The sequence below is a fragment of the Pelophylax lessonae genome (assembly GCF_965119305.1).
Source record: "Pelophylax lessonae genome assembly, chromosome: 1".
Taxonomy (NCBI): Eukaryota; Metazoa; Chordata; class Amphibia; order Anura; family Ranidae; genus Pelophylax; species Pelophylax lessonae.
The window spans coordinates 191,073,705-191,095,354 of NC_138768.1; the positions used below are offsets into that span (position 1 = coordinate 191,073,705).

Below are 21,650 nucleotides of genomic sequence, written 5' to 3' on the forward strand. Positions count from 1 at the left end.
CCTATGGAACTCCCTACCCCAATCTATCCGACTATCTACTACACTGTCTGCTTTCAGACGATCCCTGAAAACTCATCTCTTCAGAGAGGCCTATCCGGCCCCCCCACCTAATAACTGTGAATTTATTTTCTCCATCAGCCCACCCCCCACAGTTATTAGCTTTTGTATCACCCTCTTGGATTGTAAACTCTAAAAAAATGGGCTCTCTAAATCCTACTGTATTAAACTGTATTGTATTTGTACTAAAAATATAAAAAATAGATTGCAGACAGAGAAACATTGTGCTAACATCCGCCATGTTCAGAGTTATAGCTTCTCTCTCTTGTTACAGTAGGGTGTATAAATATGACTGTGCAGTCCAATCACCAACAGAATTAGACCCATTGCTCTAAGTAATTAGCATGTAGTAACAGACAGTATCTAAGTCAGGCCTCTTCCTCTGCAATACAAGTCAGTTTGAGGATACTTGTGCTAATGGGTGTGACTGTTACTTTACCAGAAATATATAGTAGATCGTAAGGGCAGGAATTATTTTTTTCTCTAAGAGAAAACATTTCTAAGCAGAAATTGGTCACAAAACAAAACATGCCTTAGTACAGACCTTTGGAGAGATAACACTGTGATATGTAAATTAGCTTTAAAGTTTAATGTGGTATATATGCCAAATTTAAATGAAGCTGGGAAGTATAGCTTTCTTTATACTTTCAACCCTCCAACTGGACACTTGTGGATCTCCTATACACAAGCCATCTTTGTCAGTCCCTCCTCACCCCTTGGCCATTCACGGAACGCTTTGTATTTTCTAAATGGATTCACAGAATACAAAACATTCTGTGGATGGGCAAGAAGAGAGAAGGGGCAGACAAATGACAACATAGCTTGGTGTGTATGAGAGAAGAAAGTCTCCTGTCAGAGCGCTGTAAATATAGCAAAAACTATACTTCCTGGTGTCAATGAAATTGAAGGTGACATATAACTCCTGAGATTTAACTATTTGTATCCCACCAGATTTTTTTTTTCCATAGTTCTTCTTTAAATTAAACAAAGTGACTGCTGATGACAGATCACATACTTTACTCCCTTGCATACTTCACTGCACACAACTGCCACAGATTGGCAGTTAGTCGAAGAAAAATTCCAGGCATAGCACTTAAAGCGGAGTTCCATTTGGCATGTCATTTTTTTTTGGGGGGGGAGCGGGTACCTAGTTTTGACAGGTACCCGCTCCCACTTCCGCTCGGAGCGTTGCAGCGCCCTGAGCGGAAGTTCTCCTCTCCCCCTCCCTCCCTGCAATCTTCTGGGACATGTCAGAGGTCCCAGAAGATTGCCGGCCAATCAAGACACGCAGCGCGACTCGCGCATGCGCAGTGGGTACCCGGCTGTGAAGCCGCAAACTGTCACAGCCGGGTGCCCACAGCAGTGATGCCGGTGCCGAGGGAGAGGATCGAGGCTTCGGGCGGCCGCATCGCTGGACCGTTGGACAGGTGAGTGAAATGGCTGGAAGATTTCATCCCCATCATGAAAAGGCCATTTTCTGTTATTCGGCACTGCGCAACTTTAACTGGCAATTGCATGCCCATGCAACACTGTATACAAACAAAAGTTTTATCATTTTTTCACACAAACAGAGCTTTCTTTTTCTGGTTTGATTTTGAAAAAAATTATATTTTCTGTTATGGAACATATCTAACAAAATACATTAAAAAATCGAATTTCTTCATAAATGTATGCCAAACTGTATTCTGCTACATGTATGGTGAAATTAAAGCCCAATAAGTGTATATTTTTTAGTCTGTAGTAAAGTTCTAGAATCTACAAACTATGAGTATATATATATATATATATATATATATACACACACACACACACACACACACTGTATATGAAAATAGATCAATCCTGATGTACTGACAGCTAATCTCACTTTTACATTACAAATACCCACATAATGACCCCCTTTTTGGAAAGTAGACAGTCTGAGGTATTTAGTAAGAAATTAAAACATTTGGTTTTCACACCGTCACCAGTACAGTACAGCATCACGATATGACTGGTGTGGTGGTGATCAGGGACATTAAAAATATTTAAAATTATTTTCTTATTTAATATTTTAAAATGTTTTTTTAACATAATTTTTTACTATTATTTTTAATACTTTCATCAGAGTAGTCCGGACGGCTTGATCAGGGTTTTTTTTTTTCTTTTTTACACTTTGCTGGTACAATGATGATCATTGTACCAGCAATGCTTTAAACCGTCATGAATTGGTTAAGTTCATACGTTCATGTCAGATGTGAATACTAGCGATCTGTGATTGGCTATAGCTAATAACATGGTAGAGGGTGCTGTAATGGGCCCAGATACCATGCGATAGCTGTGGGCCAATCACAGGTCACTAATAAAGGAAGCAAAGCAGTTATGAATCATATTGATAAATACCAGCTTTGTTGACATTGTGATCATGTGATCGCATAACGATCACATGATCACCAGTCCCTGAGTACCGGGATCCGCAGGAATGCAGCTGCTCATTACGGGACCCAGAAGCAAGTGGAGACCACTGGAGTAGTGGTGTCTACTTAAGTGATTTACAGTTTCTAGGGGAATCGGCCAGATATGGCATATATATATATATATATATATAATAAAACAGGTGTGTATTATCCCGCGCTCCCTAACCTAATTTGTCCCTCACTTCTAACCTGTGTCTGATGGCTGCAACCAAATAATTGTGTTCCCACAACTGCAAATGAAATAAAATCAAAAATGTTGGCTGCGCCTATCCGTGTACAATCCAATTAATGTTTTTAAACCAAAATCTTACGTGACTTCTTTAGGAGTTCACATGATCGTGACGATACACGAGGGAGGAGTCAGGTGACAGAGCACTGTGTTTGTGGAACATACGAGTGCATACGGGAGCTGCTACTCTGTCGGATGATCTTTTAAAAAAGAGTACTGTCTCAAGTTTTAATGTAAGTGGATATTATGAAATAAATGTGAAACCTTTATATACTACACAATGGGAGTGTATCTTTTATACTGAGGGGATGTGGAGGAAAGGAAGTCCAGACAAAGCCAGCTCAGTGAGGAGAGTGGAAGGAGATTGAATAGTTGAGGAGCCTGGAATTAACCCCAGCAGGAGAAGGCAATTTTAGACCTGGAAACAAGCCTAAACTGGAGGTGAGTGCAGTGGTGAAAGGTGGTGGGAGTCACTGCACAATTGTATTAACTGAAATCCACAAGGGTGAATGTGGAAAAACTGCAGGATAGGAGAGGCACATTTAGATGGAAAAATATTTGAAAGAAGAAAACCACTACTAATTGAACTATAGTCATCTGGGGCTGTCATGTTTGTTTTATTTTATTGTTTACGAGAAAGTTTTTCACTGAATAATGAAAGCAGTTTTATGGTTTTGGTTTAAAAACATTGATTCGAATGCACACGGATACATAAGGGGCAGCCAACATTTTTGATTTTATGACATATACACAGTTACATGTGTCCAAACTAGACCAATGTAATGATGTATAATATAGCTAATGATGTATAATATAGCTATGCCTGGAATTTTTCGTGGCACTATGATGATACTCTGTGGCAGTTGCGTGCAGTTAGGCAAGCAAGGCAGTAAAATATGTGATCTGTCTTTAGAAGTGATTTTAAGCTTCCAGGGGCATCGGTCACATGTGGTATATACAGTACATAGATACATTGGACCAAGCTAGACCAATATAACTATGTATAATAAAGTCATACCTTCAATTTTTCATTAATGGAGGGGTACAGGAATTTCATAGGCCAGGTGTTTAGTAGAAAAACTGTGTGTTAACTGCATTGCTTGAAACAAAAATCAAATAAAAGTGAAATAAAATGTAATATTAACAAGCAAACATGTCTTTAATGTTGTATTACAAGCCTACTTTACTACCCACCTCTTGAATTGCAGTGTTTTTTTCCATTATTGATAAGGCAATAGCAGCACATTCCAGAGTTGAAAGACAAGTGTTAGTAGGCTGAGTTCGAATGACATACTGACTTGATAAAGTTGTTTTTAACTGCACCTGTAGGAGAAACAAGACAACTGATTATCGCAGATTATCACAAGCCTAAAGCCCGGTACACACGCACCGATTGTTGGCCGTAAATTTTCGGCCAAACGTCCGATCGGCCGATTGTCAGCTTGTTAGTATGATGCTTCCGACAACCGACTGCGACTTTTCGACCGAACAAAATCGGGTGTGCATGCTATAAAATTTTTGTTGGCCGTCACCAGAATGGCCGATTGTTTATCAGTCAGTACAGATTTCGGCCGACAAAAGTCAGATGAGCAAGACTGGGCATGCTCAGAGAAGAAAAAACACACGGAAAGTAGACCAGAACATGACATCACTTCTGCAGTTGGTTGTTGTTGGCCGACAAAATTTGTGTGCAGTCCAGAGCACATTTCAACCAACACAACAACACTGGACAAAAGACGGCCGATCGGTCGGCCAACAATCGGTGCGTGTGTACGAGGCTTTAGTCTAAGTACCTTCAGTGCTTTCTTGTGCCAGTTGGATAGATACTGTCACCTCTCAAGAACTACCATAGCCAAAGCAATTAAATGTTATAAATCAAGGTTTCACAAAGGCCATTTTACAGTATAACAGATTTTGAGTTATTTGTTTCTGAAAAAGAAGACGGATAAAACTTCTAAAAATGTATAACTCTTCTCAGCAATAGCGGAATCTAATTTAATATAAGAAACATTCTGCTCTAGAATGGTTTTATTAAGCATGAACAGTGCCAACAGAAATGTGGTACATTTTTATTTCTCTGCTAATTTCTGTCTTCTTTTTAATAAATGAAAAGGAGCCCAATATAATATTTAATCATAATCCCTACAGAATGTTTTTCCAAGAGTGGCCAAATATCACTTTCAGTATAATACCATTAAAACAAGGATTAACCTTGATCGACCTGTTCCTCCTTGCAAGCAGTCAAGATATAAATATCAATCACATTTCACAAACATGTGTGAGGGCTGAAAACAATAACTTTCTTTTTTAGACAATCTTTTTTTTTTTTTTTTTTTTATGCGCAAGTCTACAAAGACAATTAATCCCTTTTCTCGCTATGAAGTTGTTTTTTTAATGTACAGTGTTCAAAAGAGACTTCCTGGGTATAGTTATCAACTAACAGTTCAATAATTTAGAAATATTATTTACAGAAAGGACCAGTAAACCTAAAATAACAAAAAATACATTCAAATCATGTGAAGAACTATAAAAAAAAAAAGAATTTTAAAAATATACAGTATCTCACAAAAGTGAGTACACTCCTCACATTTTTTTAAATATTTTATTATATCTGTTCATGTGACAACACTGAAGAAATTCTACTTTTCTACAATGTAAAACAGTGAGTGTACAGCTTTTATAACAGTGTAAATTTTCTGTCCCCTCAAAATAACTCAACACACAGCCATTAATGTCTACATGTTTCGTCATTACGGAGCTTCCGAGGACGTCAACGTAATTACGAAACACGTAAAGCTGATGGACACGCCCACCACGGACATCTGAATCGGAGAGACACGCTACCTCCATCCGCCTGCCGGATAGTGATTACGCTAAGAGCAGTAACAGCAGACACATGGTAATAGTGCAGAGAGCGGATAGCGTGTGGTTTGATTGATTAGAAGTCGCTAATGTGTTTTAACTGGTATTATTAAAATCAATTTTGTGAACGTGTAACGCTATGTGGAGTCCCTTGTTTCCTGCCTGAGCTGTGTAGGAGGCACTGGCGTAGGTGCAAAGAACGTCATAGGCAACGGACCCACAGGCTTGGGAGTCTTCCTGTATGCAGCTGATGATTTGTTGAAATAAAGCTCAAGTACAAATTGTTCCAGTAAGCCCCCACCTTCTCCACGGGGTGTATTGGGTGTTAAAAGGTTCCCACCACTATTACTCTTTAGAGGTTCCCACCATCGCTATCCTTCTGCATGCCTAGGAATGTATATGGACTGGTGCAAGGCATAGCACAAGTAACAGGACTGATTTGATCATTTGCACCGAGCACTGGAGCACTTGATATATGGTTTACAAATATATGCACCTTATATTGATATTGTTTACATACATATGCACTTTATTATTAATAATTGATGATTAGTATTCACTACTGCTGCTAAGTGGTATATTTGTTGCACTTTATTTATTGCACATATTACACATTATATTGTATATTTATGGTGTGACCATATATATATTTATACCAATTTGTATGATTGGAGTATGGTGACTAACACATAATAGGACTACTGCGCTGCTGTTTTTGGTGTTATAGCTTTTTCTTTATGGTGAAAGTGTAGCAGCTGCATTCTCCTTCATAGAATTCATACACGTTTTCATTATTTACTATTTATTTAATAGATTGGGGCGGTTGTTTTTCACTTAATATAAGAAGATTGCCAAGACCCTACATTCCATGCATTAATATAAAAAAAAACCTTCCTTGTGCAGAAACCCCCCCTCAGCCCCTCTAATACTTACTCGAGCCCATCTCTATCCAGCGATGTTGCAGGAGTGTCTTAGCTGCTCTGGATTCCCCTCCTCATTGGCTGAGACAGCAGAGGGAGCCAATAAGCTTTGACTCAGCTCGGGTGCCCCAACAGCAAGCTGCTTGCTGTGGGGGCTTGTGCCAGGCATTGACGTTTGGTACTTGTTCATATATCTGGCACTCCAAACAGGGTTCCCTCTTGGATGAGGTTCATTAATAAGGCCCTGTACACACCTGTGAGATTAACTGCTCATTTCTAAGCAAGCAGTAATGCATGGCAAGGGGATTGCTATTCTTTTCTTTGGGGTCCGTTCAACCATGTGCACCGCACTGAGATGCAATAGGAAAAATAGTACTGGTGCGTCAACCTGTGTTTCTGGTCCTAAAGGCAGTGCACGAAAGACACATGTAACATGAATTGTCATTCATTTTTAATTAGTTTTTGCATGTAAAAAGAAACCTGCAACCCCGGGAAACTCTACTTTATTTGACTTTCATTGGACAAACAAAAATGCATAAAAACACATTACAAATGGTAAAACGTACATAAAAACATGTGAAACACATGTGTGTGAACCTAAATTAGGAACAATTTAAAAGCATACAAGGCGCTCTATAACTAGACAAGGGGAGATCACACATTTATAAGCTACTTGTCCATTCACAGAACACCTTTTATTTTTTGGAAAGAATACAAAACTTTTTTTTTTCTAAATGGAGTAGCTGCACAGCAAGCAACCCTCTGTGATCACTGTGCTCCAGCCCTGACTGTCTGTTTCACCACCAAGACTTCAGCAGTCAAATCACTTTCAGAGGCTCCATGTAAATCCCGTAACATATTTAAGGAGCAGCAACCACCAGTGGTGAACACATCAATACTCATCAAGATAGATATCATATTGACCCCTAGCTAATGTCCCAATATAGTTTTGCCCACATGTCAGCTTTAAGCTGACCACTGGCATCTCTCATTTGAAAGATTTCTGGCAGAGGGTAAGCTCAGCTAGACATATTCAACATATTGATATCTAGTCAGTGATTTGTAAGTTGATGCTGATGAGGCCTAACACCATTTACAAACAAAAGGATCACTGCTTGATTCAGCTAACAAAAAGGTTAGAAATGGGACTTTATTGCTAGATTTGTTCTCATTGGAAGAGAACATTCTGTCTGTACCTGTTTTTATCAAGACAGATTATTAGATTACTGGGGAAATCTAAAAAATGTGGAGATTTACGCTCACTTTATACAAACTTCACTCTTACAGCCCAGGAAGTGAGATAAGAAAAATCTCCCCTGTGGGGGCACACAAGGCCACACAAACTTGACACAATTTCTAACCCTTACCCACTCCATCCATAATTAGCTAAATTAATTGGCTGATGTTCTACTTTATTTGTTTTGTTACATGTACTTATATAGAACCGTCAATTTACACAATGCTTTACATATACAGTATATTTTACATTCACATCAGTCCCTGCCCTCAAGGAGCTTACAATCTACTTTACCCATTTGATTTTGACAAAGGGACGTACCCCGAAACATGTTATCCTGGCAACCGGGGTGATTCTCTGGTGTGTCCAAGTCTGAGTGGCCACCACCACAGACTTCCTGGTTCCGGCTACGTCACTTCTGGTGACATCTACTTCCGGTTTTGTGGATCCACCCGCCTCCTTGCTGCAGCCAGTGAGAATGTTCCAACATGGATCCCATGCTCCTTATCAGCAACCTAGTTCCCCAGCATATCCTGCATGCCTGTGGTATGGGGTTGGTCATCAACCGGTAACCACCGTTCATCTCATTTGTTTTTTAACCGTGTGTGGAATAAATCTAGACTGGATTCGAATGGATACACTGTCCTCTGTGTTTCTGGGCTTTTGATATCACTGCAAGTCAGCCCTTTGACGTCTTATCATATTGTGCATATACAGTGCCTTGCGAAAGTATTTGCCCCCCTTGAACTTTGCGACCTTTTGCCACATTTCAGGCTTCAAGCATAAAGATATAAAACTGTAATTTTTTGTGAAGAATCAACAACAAGTGGGACACAATCATGAAGTGGAACGAAATTTATTGGATATTTCAAACTTTGTTAACAAATAAAAAACTGAAAAATTGGGCGTGCAAAATTATTCAGCATCTTTACTTTCAGTGCAGCAAACTCTTTCCAGAAGTTCAGTGAGGATCTCTGAATGATCCAATGTTGACCTAAATGACTACTGATAATAAATAGAATCCACCTGTGTGTAATCAAGTCTCCGTATAAATGCACCTGCACTGTGATAGTCTCAGAAGTCCGTTTAAAGCGCAGAGAGCATCATGAAGAACAAGGAACACACCAGGCAGGTCCGAGATACTGTTGTGGAGAATTTTAAAGCTGGATTTGGATACAAAAAGATTTCCCAAGCTTTAAACATCCCAAGGAGCACTGTGCAAGCGATAATATTGAAATGGAAGGAGTATCAGACCACTGCAAATCTACGAAGACCTGGCCGTCCCTCTAAACTTTCAGCTCATATAAGGAGAAGACTGATCAGAGATGAAGCCAAGAGGCCCGTGATCACTCTGTATGAACTATAGAGAACTACAGCTGAGGTGGGAGACTCTGTCCATAGGACAACAATCAGTCGTATACTGCACAAATCTGGCCTTTATGGAAGAGTGGCAAGAAGAAAGCCATTTCTTAAAGATATCCATAAAAAGTGTCGTTTAAAGTTTGCCACAAGCCACCTGGGAGAAACACCAAACATGTGGAAGAAGGTGCTCTGGTCAGATGAAACCAAAATCAAACTTTTTGCCAACAATGCAAAACGTTATGTTTGGCGTAAAAGCAACACAGCTCATCACCCTGAACACACCATCCCCACTGTCAAACATGGTGGTGGCAGCATCATGGTTTGGGCCTGCTTTTCTTCAGCAGGGACAGGGGAGGTGGTTAAAATTGATGGGAAGATGGATGGAGCCAAATACAGGACCATTCTTGAAGAAAACCTGATGGAGTCTGCAAAAGACCTGAGACTGGGACGGAGATTTGTCTTCCAACAAGACAATGATCCAAAACATAAAGCAAAATCTACAATGGAATGGTTCACAAATAAACATAGCCAGGTGTTACAATGGCCAAGTCAAAATCCAGACCTGAATCCAATCGAGAATCTGTGGAAAGAACTGAAAACTGCTGTTCACAAACGCTCTCCATCCAACCTCACTAAGCTCGAGCTGTTTTGCGAGGAGGAATAGGCAAATATTTCAGTCTCTCGATGTGCAAAACTGATAGAGACATACCCCAAGCGACTTACAGCTGTAATCGCAGCAAAAGGTGGCGCTACAAAGTATTAACTTAAGGGGGCTGAATAATTTTGCACGCCCAATTTTTCAGTTTTTTATTTGTTAAAAAAGTTTGAAATATCCAATAAATTTAATTCCACTTCATGATTGTGTCCCACTTGTTGTTGATTCTTCACAAAAAACTACAGTTTTATATCTTTATGTTTAAAGCCTGAAATGTGGCAAAAGGTCGAAAAGTTCAAAGGGGCCGAATACTTTCGCAAAGCACTGTATGACACTCACATGTCATTTCAGGAGCGCCTTGCCAGTGTTATGTTCTCATACATTCACATCAGTCCCTGCCCTCAAAGAGCTTACAAACTACTTTACCTATTTTTTACATTTAGTGCTACAGTGCTAACAGTCATTTCATTTTATTTGCTATGTTAGAAGTTTTTTTATAATCTGGCAGTAACATTAACTATACAAAGTTACATAATATTGTTAGAATTCTGTCCCACACTGGGTAATGAGTAATTCAAATTAGTTCATAAGACGTAAGGCAGTCAAGCTCAGTTCTCCATTCAGATCTTGGTTACAGCACCACAGTAAATAAACAAAGCTGTTTCTTTGCATCATCACCATGTCACAGAGGGCGCAATGGTAATAGGATTATTATAAACACAGTTCGAAATTCACTAACACAAATAACCAAAGGAGTAAATAAGCTTAGTCTATGAGGACATTTTATAACAATAGATGGCCTTCTGACCATCTGATCTTGCTTTGAACTTCTCATGATTCAGCCCATTATGTATATTTTATCTTGCTTTAAAACCATTCCCTGATGTATTTTCTTAATCCATTTTTAGTTCTGTAGGCTGCCTTGTGACTTCCCTGTGGAGATACTGAGTGCTTGACTTCCAGTGACTCAGTGGGCAATAGATTACACTTCTGCTTATAGTCATTGTTTGAATATGAAAGAAGTTTATTCTGGTAGGGCTGTCAGTGGTGCCGAAGTCTTATTATGCAGTAGCGGAAAATATAGAATATTAAAAAAAACACCACCAAAAGAACATTTTAACAGAGAAAAGTGGCACATGAAAAAATACTTTGTAATGAAATCATATCATTAAAGTATGGAGTGTTACGTGGTTATGAATAGCTTTCATTCAATATTTGATATTGTCATTATACTATAGTGTATAATTTCTTCACTACCTGAACTGGTCAGCTTTGGTGCTCAATGCTATTAAGACTGTAACAGAATGCATTGCTTTCAAAGATACAGATATGCCTAGGCCTCACATACACTGGTTTCTTTTAATCGCTGTTTATCCTCACAGGAGAAAATCAGGTTTATAAACTCTCCTAAGCTTCATTTTTTCAAAACAGTCAGGTGAGTTTAGCAGAGTTCCGGGTCTGGGGCATGAACAGTGGGAGCCAATCAGCAGGTCCAATAGACTCGTGACCTGATGATCATTCCCGAGAGAAGAAAAATGGTGCACTGCCTTTGTAAGCAAGGCAGATCGCTGTTCTGTAAAAAGGGAAGGTTGTGATCCTGTGTTTCTGCTAAGCACGAACACAGATCTCTGCCTTCTCACAGTACAAGCACATCCCCCACAGTTAGTAAGTGCTCCCTAGGAACAAATTTAACCCTTTAATCACCCCTGATGTTAACCCCTTCCCAGAGCCAGTGTCATTAGTACAATGACAGTGTATATTTTTTTTAGCACTGATCACTGTATTGGTGTCACTGGTTCCCCAAAAAAGTGTCAAAATTGTCACTTCGCTTCTGATTAGTCCACCGCAATGTCGCAGTCCCGCTATAAGTCACTGATCACCGCCATTACTAGCAAAAAAATAAATAAATAAAAATTTCCTAAAATTATCCCATAGTTTGTAGACGCTATAACTTTTGCACAAACCAATCAATATACGCTTATTGAGATTTTTTTTTACCAAAAATATGTAGCAAAATTAATATTAGCCTAAACAGATGAAGAAATTATATTATTTTTTAATTTTTTATTGGATGTGTTTTATAGCAGAAAGTAAAAAATATTAGTTTTTTTTTTTCGTTATATAATATAGCGCAAAAAATAGAAACCATAGAGGTGATCAAATACCACCAGAAGAAAGCTATATTTGTGGGGAAAAAAGGACAGACATTTTATTGGGGTACAGTGTCCCACGACCGTGCAGTTGTCAGTTAAAGTAACAGTACCATATCGTAAAAAATGGCCTGGTCATGAACCTTCTGGAGCTGAAGTGGTAAACAGAGTTTGGAGTCTAGGCATTTATTTCATTGGCCAGAATATAATTTATTCTAGCCATTGAAATAAAAAAATGCTAAACACGCCTAGCATTTAGGCACGTTAATGCGCGTTTTTACAGCACTCAAAATTGCCTCTCCTGAACGTGATTTTAGTGCGCCCAGAAAACATCCTTTAAACTCTTCTGCTACTTATCTGCTAAAAATGTTAATGTGTGCATGGAAAACGAGGATAACATATGGCGCTTTTCCACTGCATGGAACCGAACGCTACAGCTCTCAAAAACAGTACCACCTCGATTGTGGTTCCAAGAGGTACCATACCCAGTACCATATCCCACAATCCTTTGCATGTAGTCACTACTAGCCACTGATTGGTCAGAGAATCGTTATTATCCCACCCACTTAACTTTAGTACTACTTTAGTGGAAAAGCAAACCATACCGTACCGTACCGAACCATTCCAACACCGTACCATGCGGTACCAGCAGTGGAAAAGCAAACCAGGCCAAGCAGGGCCAAGCAGGGCTGAGTAGAGCTGAGCCGGTACTTGCAGTGGAAAAGTGCCAATAGAGAAAAGTTTAAGGGCAGAAAAAAAAAACAGCTAAGCTCACAAAAACGTGAGTTTAACAGCAGCAGTATGAGGCTTTACAGTACACTGGGCATGTTTATAATTATATTTTGAATGTTTTAAAGAGCCACTCAGTTCAACAAGAAAAAGAGACCAGAATTCTTAGCCTGTAAAAAGAAAGAGGCATTTTTGAAACAGTATGGCTGATCCTAGGGTGAGAATCGATGACCTTGGGCCTTTGAGTCTTGAGCAGCATAGATGTATCCACTAAATATTTCAGTAGACTGTATATGGAAATGGTACAATGATCCTAGGGTTAGAATCACTGACAACATCCTTTAAAGCAAACCAGTGGTCCTAAAACAGGAACAAACATTTCAGATAGAAGAACAGACACCACAAGATGCCAGCACATATGTAGGAGTTTTAAAGGAAACAAGAAAAATGGTGCAGCGCTTACTGTATTAAAAGGGTCATCATATGGTTATTATACAACAGTGCAATACTATATCCAAAATTAAAGTGCTTCGTGCTTTCCAAATGAGTGCATCCAAGTGACTCCAATTAGTTGCTGTATAGACTGTAATGTGCCCCTTCAATTTTAATATTCATACACATACTTCAAAGCTGTAACAAATACTATATACAAATGCAAACTTACATAAGATATAAGGATGTGCAAAAAATTAGAATAAAAGCCCATCCATTGGCCCCTCAATGTGGCAAAGTCGCTCTGTACCTTTAGCAGAGAAACAGCCCCAAAGCATAATGTTTCTACCGCTGTGTTTGTGTATAGATGGTGTTCTTAGAGTCATAGTCAGCATTTTTCTTCCGTCAAACATGTCCTCAGGAAGGCACATGAACAGTCATGCCAATGAACATCTAAATGATTCAGAGAAGGATTGGGAGAAAGTGCTGTGGTCAGATGACACCAAAATTGAGCTCTTTGGCACTAACTCAACGCGCCGTGTTTGGAGGAAGACAAATGCTGACTATGACCCTAACAACACCATCTCTTCAGTCAAGCACGGAGGTGCAAACATGATGCTTTGGGGCTGTTTCTCTTCTAAATGTACAGGCCGACTTTGCCACATTGAGGGGCCAATGGATGGGGGCATGTTTTGTAAAATCTTGGATGAGAACCTTCTCCCCTGAAGATGAGTCAAAGATGGGTCTTCCAGCATTATAATGACACAAAACATACCGCCAAGGCAACAAAGGAGTAGCTCAAGAAGAAGCACATTAAAGTCATAAAGTGGCCTAGACAGTTTTCAGACCTTAACCCTTTAGAAAATTTATGGAGGGAGCTGAAACTTTGAGTTGCTAAGCACCAGCCAGGAAACCTTAAGGATTTAGAGAAGATCTGTAAAGAAGAGTGGACTAAAATCCCTCCTGAGGTGTGTCACCAACCAAAAGAAACGTCTTACCTCTGCGCGTTGCACCATTATTATTTGTTTCATATTTGGACTACTACTTTTTAGGAGAGTAGTCAGGGTGCAGGCAGCTTCAGTAATTTTTATATATTATATATATATATTTTTTTTTTTTTCATAGCATAATTTTTCATATCACAGTGTTTTTCCTACATTAATGCTCAGGAGTTTTAATGCTCAGCCCACCAAAACCCTTTTTGGGGCCTTTAATCTAGTTGTGTAAACCAAGACTTGAAAATCAGGGCATAGGACTAACCCACTCAACCCCAACACTTTCATCCCCCTGTCTGACCCACTTTTGTATGGCCACTCTTTCATATAGACATTTCAGGGTATTCTGAGCTACTGTTCGCCTAGTGTTTCATGTATTCAGTGTCTGACTTCCTGTGTACCAACACTGGCTTCATCTTCTGTTTGTGCTTGTCTGCTGCCTGCCCTGACCTCAACTTGTTTTCCGGGTACTCTTCGGTCTCCTGCCATCTGTACTCTGCATACACAAATGGTCTCTGTATCATCAGCTGGATTTACCTGGGGGCCTTGACCTGGTTCCGGCTTGCTGCAAGTTCATCCCCACCATCAGGGGCCCTGAGAAGGAAGCAGGCTGGGGCTTACACTCCGCACCCTGGGAAACCCCAGGTTGGCGTTCTGCAAGGGCTCACTACCACAGAAACCCGACAAAAACCACAAGATATGTACTGACACCATACAGTGTATGTTCTTCTCCAAACATTTGCGGGAAAAAATATAAGTATTATAGAGTATAAAATGTTGGCAACTACTGGTGATCTGATCCGATAGATGAGACAAAGACCATGCCCCAGTTGAACTACCAAAAGAACAGGATCTTTCTGTCTTGCATAATAAAACTAAACCTTAAAAATGTTATTCATAATGGTCTTTTCCTGAATAAGCAAAATTAGTTTGTATAAACATCATGTTGCAATATTGTGAAAACTGTCTAGCACCTGATTTTAGAGATCTTGTTTAACCACTTACTACCTGCCCGCCGTCAAATGATGGCGGAACAGTGTAGCTATTATCCTGGGATGCCGTCATATGACGGCGCACCAGAAAAGCCTCTCTCGCGCGACCCCAGGGCAAGCAGAGCGGCGATTGAGACCGCACCGTGTTGCTAGGACACGGCAAGATCCCGATCTCGGTAAAGAGTCAATGACATGACTCTTTACCCATGTGATCGGCTGTGTCCAATCACAGCCGGTCACATGTAAATGAGGAAGTGCCGTTATTACCAGCACATGCTTGATGTGCCGTCATTGGTCATTAAAAAAATCATGAAAATTCTCAGGACAAGGAAAAACCTTACCTGAATTTGGGTTTTGCGGGAGCCAAAAGACACCCATGACCCTGCCGGCGTGGGCTCATCTGCCATTATCAAAGTTTCCCTTACAGAAATATTTAGGGCTTCCACCAAAGCGCGTTCCCGCACCACAGCTGAGGAGGACAGGTCCTCTTCACCATCCGAGTGCAAGGAGAGCGGCTCCTCAGGTAGGGGGGCATCTGTGGCGACCATATAAGCCTCTGAATCAGAGGACCCCACCAATGAGAGAAGGCAGCGGCCGCTTTCGGCCAGTAACCTTTTCATTACAAAATCAACCTTGGTCTCCAGTGCTGCTGAAATCACTGCCAGCGACTGTGATCCGGAAGGTCCGGTAGTCGCACTAAGGGTGTCTGAGGGTGAATTCACTGCCTCGGACTATATGTATACATATTCTTTGCAACAGAAAAAAAGGAGTACTGTCACTTTAAAAATGCCTATCGCGGTCCCCACCGCTGATCACTGCGGTATGCAGCATCCCCCTTAAATATATACCGACAGCAGAGTGTGCAGCGATATACCCACAAAGACCCCAGTACTTTACCACTTTCAGAGAAACCCTCCTGAATCGGACTGTGCAGCAGAAAGTGAGAGTCACAGGATATGACATCAGCCTGGTATATGAAAGGTCACGTTGCCTGTGCAGCTCCATAGGGCTACACACAAATGGCTGCAAATGCAAATCAATGGGAAGCACGGGGAAAATGGCTGCCCATACAAGTTAATGGGAAAAAAATATTACACACTAAAGATGGTGGCGCCCACAGCATGCCATGAGGTCAGGTACCCCTAATATGAAGGCCCAAGGGATCTACAATCAGACCCAGCAGGAAAAAGGTACCATCTCCAACCCACCCACGATGCAAGGCGCCCCAGCTCTAGTGCCCCCCAGGGGAGGGGAGAGGAGGACAGGGCACAGGGCCGGGTATCCTGACAGGCCAGGGGGATCTTTTGGGAAGTCCAGGTCCCATTATTCCCAGGAGAGGGCCCACATCCCCCCAAGACCACCAAGGGACTAGGGGGGGCTACATTTACTCATCATACCATGCACTGGGTGGGCTCCGCTCCGGGCAGACCACCTCCCACTCGGAGTGGGGGTGCTGCCAGCCGAGGGGTACGATGTGACTCAGGACATTCCAGGTCATTCGCGTCCCAGCAAGACATCCACTCGCAGGCTCGTCCCCATCCAAAAAGGGGCTCTGTCGTGGCGAAGCCTAGTGCGAGACTAGAACCTGCTCATGCTCGTAGGCCAGGCTGGGGGACCTTAAGGACATTTTATTTTAGATTTCTTCATTTTCCAAAATATTGTGACAAAATAACAACTTAAAAAATAACCATGCCTCTTACTAAATACCTTGGACTTTCCAAAAAGGGGTAATTTGGAGGATATTTGTACTGTACTCGGCCTTTTCGGTCCTCAAGAAATGATATCAGTACATCAGGATTGATGAATTTTCAGATACATATACCATAGTTTGTAGACTCCATATCTTTCCTACTGTCAGGGACATTCCAATAATAGGCAGATGCGCATGCGCGTGTGAAAAAATGCGTGCATGCGTACAAAGATTTGCCAAATACGAACTCCTATGCGTATGTTAGCCATTTTAGAATTGGCACGATAATTGCCATATATAAGGACAGCAGCTTTATTTGTGCAGTGCTGTCTAATCTGCAGCTTTACCTGAGTTCTGTTCTTGTGCCTTTATTTGATTCTGTCCTGATCTCCAGTCCTGACCCCGGATTGCCTAGACTCTGCTATACCTGCTTTTCTGCCTGATATCCTGTTGCCAAACCTCTGCCTTGACACGACTATTCTCTGCCTGCTGCTGATACCATATCTGATTATCTGTAAATGAGCCGGCTTGTCTGACCCCGCTCCAGTCCTTTGCCTATCCTGCTCCATCCAGTGCCTGGTGACGCTGTCCTGCATCTGCTGTGCATCCGCACCACTGTACCTGCTGCTCAGCAATCCAGTCCTGTCCAGTGACTCATCGGCCACTCATCTCAGCTGCCAACGGAAGACCAGCACATGCACTCTTAACCCACTGCGCTCTCGCATCCACTGTTGAAACTCCAGTGGTGCCTGAGCCAGGGCTGTACGAGAGTCTCCCTCTGCACGTCAGGCTCTGCTATAAAGTACATGACACCTACAGACTAAATAATAAACAATGATTTTGATTATTTTTACCAAAGAGATAAACATCTCAGAACACTAGCAGACTATTTCTGTAAGCCCCCGTTCACACTGGGGCGACCTGGTCGCCTGACAGGTCGCCGTAGGTCGCCTTCCATAGAGAAGCTGCGGACCCATTCTAATAGGAGCGACACAAGTCGCTCCAACTTAGAAAAAGGGTCCGGAGCTTCTTTGGGGCGACCTGGAGCGACCTGCATAGACTTCAATGTTATGAAGTCCGTGCCAGCCGCTCCGAGGTCGCGGTGCGAGCAGCGCGCCGCAACCTATGAGGTCGCCCCGGCAAGTAGCGTCGCCCCAGTGTGAACGGGGCCTAAGAAAGGTTACAAAGACCAAACCATCAACACCTTCATAAACAAAACAAAACCCATGAAAACTCAAAGAGGAAAATACAAAGAGAAAAAAACAAATAACTGTTTACCTCTAGTCACCACATACAATCCAGCACTAGAAGGGATAAAAAAGATAATCAAAGATTTACAACCCATCATAACAGAGGATGAAACTCTGAAAGGAATATTCCAACAACCCCCAATACTGGCTTTCAGACAACCACCCAACCTCACTTCTGCACTGTGTCTGTGTAGAGAGGACCATCTTGATGGAGACAGGGTTTTGCTTCCTTACGCCAGAGCTTCCAGCAAGGAGAACGGTGAGCAGCACAATAGTGACATCTTCAAACCTCACTCCAGTTCTCCTGAGACAGACAGTCAGAGGCAGCAGTCTTCAATAGGGATGTAACGATATCAAAATCTCACGGTACGATACAATTTCGATATTGACCTCACGGTACGATATTTATTGCGATATTGTGGAAAAATATATATTGCGATAAAATAGCGAAAAAATACCGACATTTATTCTGCTTTTGCCAGTCAACAGGCAATTTATTGTTGTATTTATGGATCCATGACAACATAAAACACTGATCACATAGTGCTTTTGAAGTGCAAGTTGTAGTCAGGAACATCAATATTCTGTATAGTAATATTTGGTTGCATAACTGATTCTTCTGTGCAATGTTCAAGTTAAGAAGCAGCTAGAACAATTGTAAACAAACAATAGGCAATTCCCTTTAAGTGCAAACAAAGATCAAGTTAAGTCAGGTTTAAATGTGCAAGGCAAATAAAGGCAGCCTTTTAAAACTGGTATTTAGGAACATAACTTAAACTTAAATAAAATAGTCAGTCAAAAAGCCTTTAAAAAAAACACTGACCTATCATTTAGCTTATGTTCACGTTTTTCATCAGAAAGATCAAAATATCTACATTGCAAGAAAAAAAAAAACAGTAAAAAAAATCCTTAAACTCTGGTCTATGTAGTTAACAATGATTTGTTCCGCGGGACTGTGTTTATTCCTCTTGCTTTTTGACGGACACCTGTCCTTTTAATATTGTAACCCAACCACGACGATATCGAGACACGACCACGACGATATCGAGACGACCACGATGATACGATATCGCGATATCTTCGATATCGTTACATCCCTAGTCTTCAATAGTCTTAAATGTCACACTGCAGATATACAGATATCCTGTAGGTACATTAGTGTATAAGCACTAATATATACCTGGAAATATCCTGCTATTTTTCAGGATTGATTATAGAAAAAATATATAAATTTGCCAAGTTACCGCTTGAACACAAATACCATTTCCTAATGTCTGCTATATTATAGCAAATCTTCACTTTTTCAGTCCAGGCCCACTTTAAACTGATTAAGTCTACATAGATATGTAAAAGAAAACCTTGGAAAAACCATAATTAATAATAAAGTTTGTAAATTAGAAAATTCAGAGAGCTGCTGGTATTGACCAGTGACCATGCTAATTCAGAACACAAGTCACTCCCATGGCAATTTGCTATCCTTACAGTGACGTTATTCTGTTACAGCTATTAACAGTGAAAGATGAGCAGAAACTCAAGGTTAACAAAAATCTATTTCTTCAACCTTGAATACAGATTTTATTCAAAGCACAACAGACCAATTAGAAACTCTCTAAACACTACAAAAGTGTGGTTTGTTTACATATAAAGTGAAATGCATGCAATGAATTAAAGATGTCTATGTATTATTAAAATGTACACTTCAGAAACAAAAATGTGTGTGACGTTAAATCTCATGGTGTAAAGCATACTACTGAAATTTACATTACTAATATAAATAAATCACACCTTCCCTGCAGCCTATCTGTAATGTATAGTGACAGCTTAAGAGCTTGCGTGTTTTACTTTCCAAGAGGAATACTGCTGGGAATCAGAATGAAATATAGTGTGCTGAATATATGTGCCATATGTAATACTGGCAACTCCAGGGGCTTGTGAACCATGCACCCAGTTACAGCTGTGAATCCCAACACACTATTCATTAGGGCTTGATCACTGCACACACCAAGAGGTAGTCCTGTGAATCATAAAAGTAGTTGGAAATTAAGTACAAAAGTGGAAACACAAATCTGTCTAAAGAAAAGACTGTCATACTTAAGCAACATGTTTGTATGGGGTCATTTTCAACATTAAAAGGTACACAGCCAACTCTAACAAAGAACCTGAATTTCAAACTACATGAACCATATGTCTATCAAAGTTACAAAATGTTTTGCGGGCGTGGCTTGCGACACATGGAGTAAGACAGAGCTTACTCCACCAAGACTCCTGCTTCTCATCCTGACCCACACTCACCGATGCATCACATCCACCGTAGCTATACAGCCCTGACCTCGGCATGATCCAAGCTGCTCTTTGGTTCCTGTCTCGCCTACCGCTGACATGTCCAGGAGGGGAAAAGAGATATCAGAGGGGTCGAAACCAGGCTTCCCAGAAAGGCGGCTTTACACATCTCCATCCAGGCCAAGCGGCTGCTTAGAAGTTGTTTGCCAAAGTCACACTTAATGACACCCCTGAAAAATCTGGATCAGTCTGGTTTTATAACCACTTGGTCTACAGCATTAAATTATCCGGCGCTTGTTTTTGAATATCCAGTTGCTGGTGGATAACCTAGGTAATAGAGTGGTTTTCTCCCTCGATGCTGCCAAGGCCTTTGACAGCGTGCAGTGGAATTACCTATGGGTGGTTCTACATAAATTTAAATTGGGCAAGTCTTTTATTTCCTGGATTCAACTACTTTATATGGCTCCCAGTGCAAGAATTTGAATTAATGGTAATCAGAATCCTTTTCTCCCTACAGGGGGACTAGGCAGGGGTGTCCATTGACACCTTTAATCTTTGCTTTGGTGCTAGAACCCTTGGCGGCTATGGTGATAGCGTCTCCGGACATTGTTGGATTTTGAAGAGGCGAGAGGGAGGATAGACTTTCCCTCTATGCAGACGATGCATTAATACCCTGGGGGATACAGGTGTCTCGCTGGAGGCAGTCAAGCAGCTTATAGAAAGGTTTGGGCAATATTCTGAATTTTTGCAAATAATAAGGGTACAGCACTAAAGTGAATAGTGCTATAAAGGTGCTAATATAAATCAAAGTGACATCGTAAAAAGGAAATCAGGGACGCAAAAATTCAAAATGAATGACAGATTGCAAAAGATAGTAGGACAAACCCCAAAAAATTCTTCAAATATATTAACAGTAAAAAGGTTAGGTCTGAGCATGTAGGCCCTTTACAAAATTATCAGGAGTGGGTGACTGGGGACAAAGAAAAGGCACATTTATTAAATTCTTTCTTCGGCTCTGTATATACAAAGGAGCATGGGGGAGCTCATGACCATAATGATGAAGGTATTGACACAAATGATCCACAATGGCTCAAAAGTGATATGGTCCAGAAATATTTAGACAGAATAGGGGTGGATAAAGTGCCTGGACAAGATGGTATCCACCCACGCATCCTAAAAGAATTGAGCGCTGTAATTTCTAAGCATTTGTTTCTAATTTTTAGGGACTCGTTAAGGACTGGAATAGTACCACTGGATTGGCGTAGGGCCAATGTGGTGCCTATATTTAAAAAGGAATCAAAGTCTTTGCCAAGTAATTATAGACCTGTTTAATTTCTATAGTCGGGAAGATACT

General features: G+C 40.8%; 1 protein-coding gene across 1 annotated transcript in view; it reads right to left on the reverse strand.

Moving 5' to 3' along the window:
* The window catches only part of DTWD2 (DTW domain containing 2), a 425,138-nt gene that overhangs the window by 2,700 nt on the left and 400,788 nt on the right, over positions 1-21,650 (reverse strand). The window contains exon 6 of the mRNA XM_082251766.1: positions 3,937-4,065. Coding sequence (XP_082107892.1) covers positions 3,937-4,065 — 129 coding nt within the window. The remainder of the gene's footprint in view (positions 1-3,936; positions 4,066-21,650) is intronic.